Source organism: Gloeophyllum trabeum (assembly GCF_000344685.1).
Source record: "Gloeophyllum trabeum ATCC 11539 unplaced genomic scaffold GLOTRscaffold_00414, whole genome shotgun sequence".
In the NCBI taxonomy this organism is placed as follows: domain Eukaryota; kingdom Fungi; phylum Basidiomycota; class Agaricomycetes; order Gloeophyllales; family Gloeophyllaceae; genus Gloeophyllum; species Gloeophyllum trabeum.
The window spans coordinates 1-2093 of NW_006920822.1; the positions used below are offsets into that span (position 1 = coordinate 1).

At 52.3% G+C, this 2093-nt stretch overlaps 1 protein-coding gene across 1 annotated transcript; it reads right to left on the bottom strand.

The window, feature by feature from the left end:
* Window positions 1-7: 7 nt before the first annotated feature.
* Window positions 8-2082, bottom strand: GLOTRDRAFT_97381 (uncharacterized protein; the record flags this gene model as incomplete). Its single annotated transcript, XM_007873637.1, has 10 exons — window positions 8-44; window positions 104-172; window positions 224-334; window positions 391-921; window positions 978-1087; window positions 1185-1269; window positions 1308-1477; window positions 1534-1549; window positions 1785-1967; window positions 2017-2082. Coding segments are annotated over 10 exons (1378 nt in total), but the record flags the coding sequence as incomplete, so codon positions are not given.
* Window positions 2083-2093: the final 11 nt, after the last annotated feature.

The following is a 2093-nucleotide window of genomic DNA, read 5'->3' on the forward strand; positions in this document are numbered from 1 at the left end:
TACATACCGACATGTTTCTGCACCATTTCTTGCAACGTCACCAGCTATTTGTTCAGGTTAGAACATGGTATGAGACGATGAGGAAACAACTCAAGCAACTGACCTGCTGGGTCATGTTGGCATTACTCAGTGCCTGGTCTCTCAGCTGCCCCTCAAGTGCTGCCTTTTCTGCCTGCAAAAAGTGTAAGTCAACACTGCACCATATCTATCTCTTCTCACGTACCTGCAGTCGTGAGATTGCGTTCTGTCCAATCTCCTGGATCTTGGCTACATCGCCTTCCAGGGCACGGAATCGCTTCTCCCAATGAGTGGACTCGACGATTCTCACTTTGGTCTGGATTAGGTAGATGAGAATTAATACCTCTATCATGAGTACAGGAGAGCGCTTACACGGCCATGTTCCGGCTTGTGGCGGGGAGGAGGCTGACGATCATGCCCACCTGCTGCACGACGCTTGCCAGATGGTTCCATGGTCATTTCAATATCCGCCTCGGCATCTTCGTACTCGGACATCGCATCTTCATTCTCGACTTCGGGAACTGTGCCCATGGATGCTGACGGACCTTGGGCCGGGTTTGATGAGCCAGCCGGAGGTACTGGACGATTGTCAGACTCCATCCTCTCTAGATTGAGACCGGCTTCTGAGGACATCGCCAGGTCTACTGAGCCAGCGGGTGGTGTTGGACGATCGTCAGACTCCATCCTGTCGGAGGACGTTGTGTGGATCACGTAGCACCCTTGTGGCGGTTCCGCGACACTCTTAATAGATGTACTATCAAAGGGAGGACGAAGGAGTGGCGTTGTTGGAACAATGCCGCCTATGCACTGCCTTGAGGAATGTAAGAGTGGACTCATCCGCGGGACGCCATTCGCGAGGCACCGTAGATCTTTCAGAATGCTATTGTTCAGAGAGCGGCAACACTGCAGAATGGCACGAGTCGGCTAACACAAAGGGGGCACCACAAATGACAAAGAACTCCAGCGGCGCTCAGTGGGCTGGACTGCATAAAGCGGCTCAGAGTTGCGTAGTGCAGAACCAGAGACTCCCGATCGCGAACTTCAGCAATGGTGAGTCGTCGACCCAAACCTGATGTCGTTCCGAAAGCCAATCTATCAACCAGTCCCCCAGTGGCCACACCCGAAAAGCTCAGTGTTCGCGTTCTAAGGTTGTTGGCCGCTTATACCGTCTTGGCTCGCGTCCAAGAGATCAGAAAGTGTATCTACGGCAAGGGGGAATAAGGCCAGATATTTGGCCTGCGCTTGGGAAGCCTGTAGGGCGGGTGCACGAGATGAATCTAAAGATAAACCAAGATATGGCCATGATTCCCTTCACAGTTTACTACTGCGTCGTCCCCGAGGTTCGATTCATCATACTGGCCAAGGACACCATTCACCGCAGTGTCAGTGCGACGGAGAAGAAGATGTGTGATCGTTTGATAACGCGGTGGGCACTTCCTGGACCTCGGTTTATCGTTCACTGATTGACAACCAATTGCAGCGTAGAGTGGGCACTCGAGCATGGCGACACTATACCCGCGTCAATGCTCCTCTATGCAGACAGAGGTGTTCGTCGATCACAACGCATAAGGGACAGGGACATGAGATTCGAGTAGCTGTCATGTAGGGGCATGTACATAGAATCGACTGCGGGTCCACAGAGTCCGAGACTTCCTTCATTCTGAGCTGTCCTCTGACTCTACATCTTCGTCTTCCGATTCAGACAAGGAAGGAGTCTGCATTGGATATCAGGGCCGCACGCGATGAAGAGTATGGAAGGGGCATACCTGGCGACTGCTTCTCAGCTTGCTCTTCTGGCTATTAGAGGCTGTCTCGACCGCCTTTCCCTTCCCTTTGCGGGTCTTCTGGCTGCCTTTCTTCGTACGAGTGTATTTAAGATGGCACTTCAACATGTCGTGGACCGGCCAGCACTTCTCGTATCGAGAGAGGAACGAATATTGTTCCATAACCTGATGTCACATGAGCAGGATGAGGAAGAGCATGGCATGTCTCTCGTACCACTTTCTTCAGCTTGTCCACTTTAGCGCGGTTCTGGGACTGCAATGACTGCGTAGTATCAAGCATTGCATCCGCCT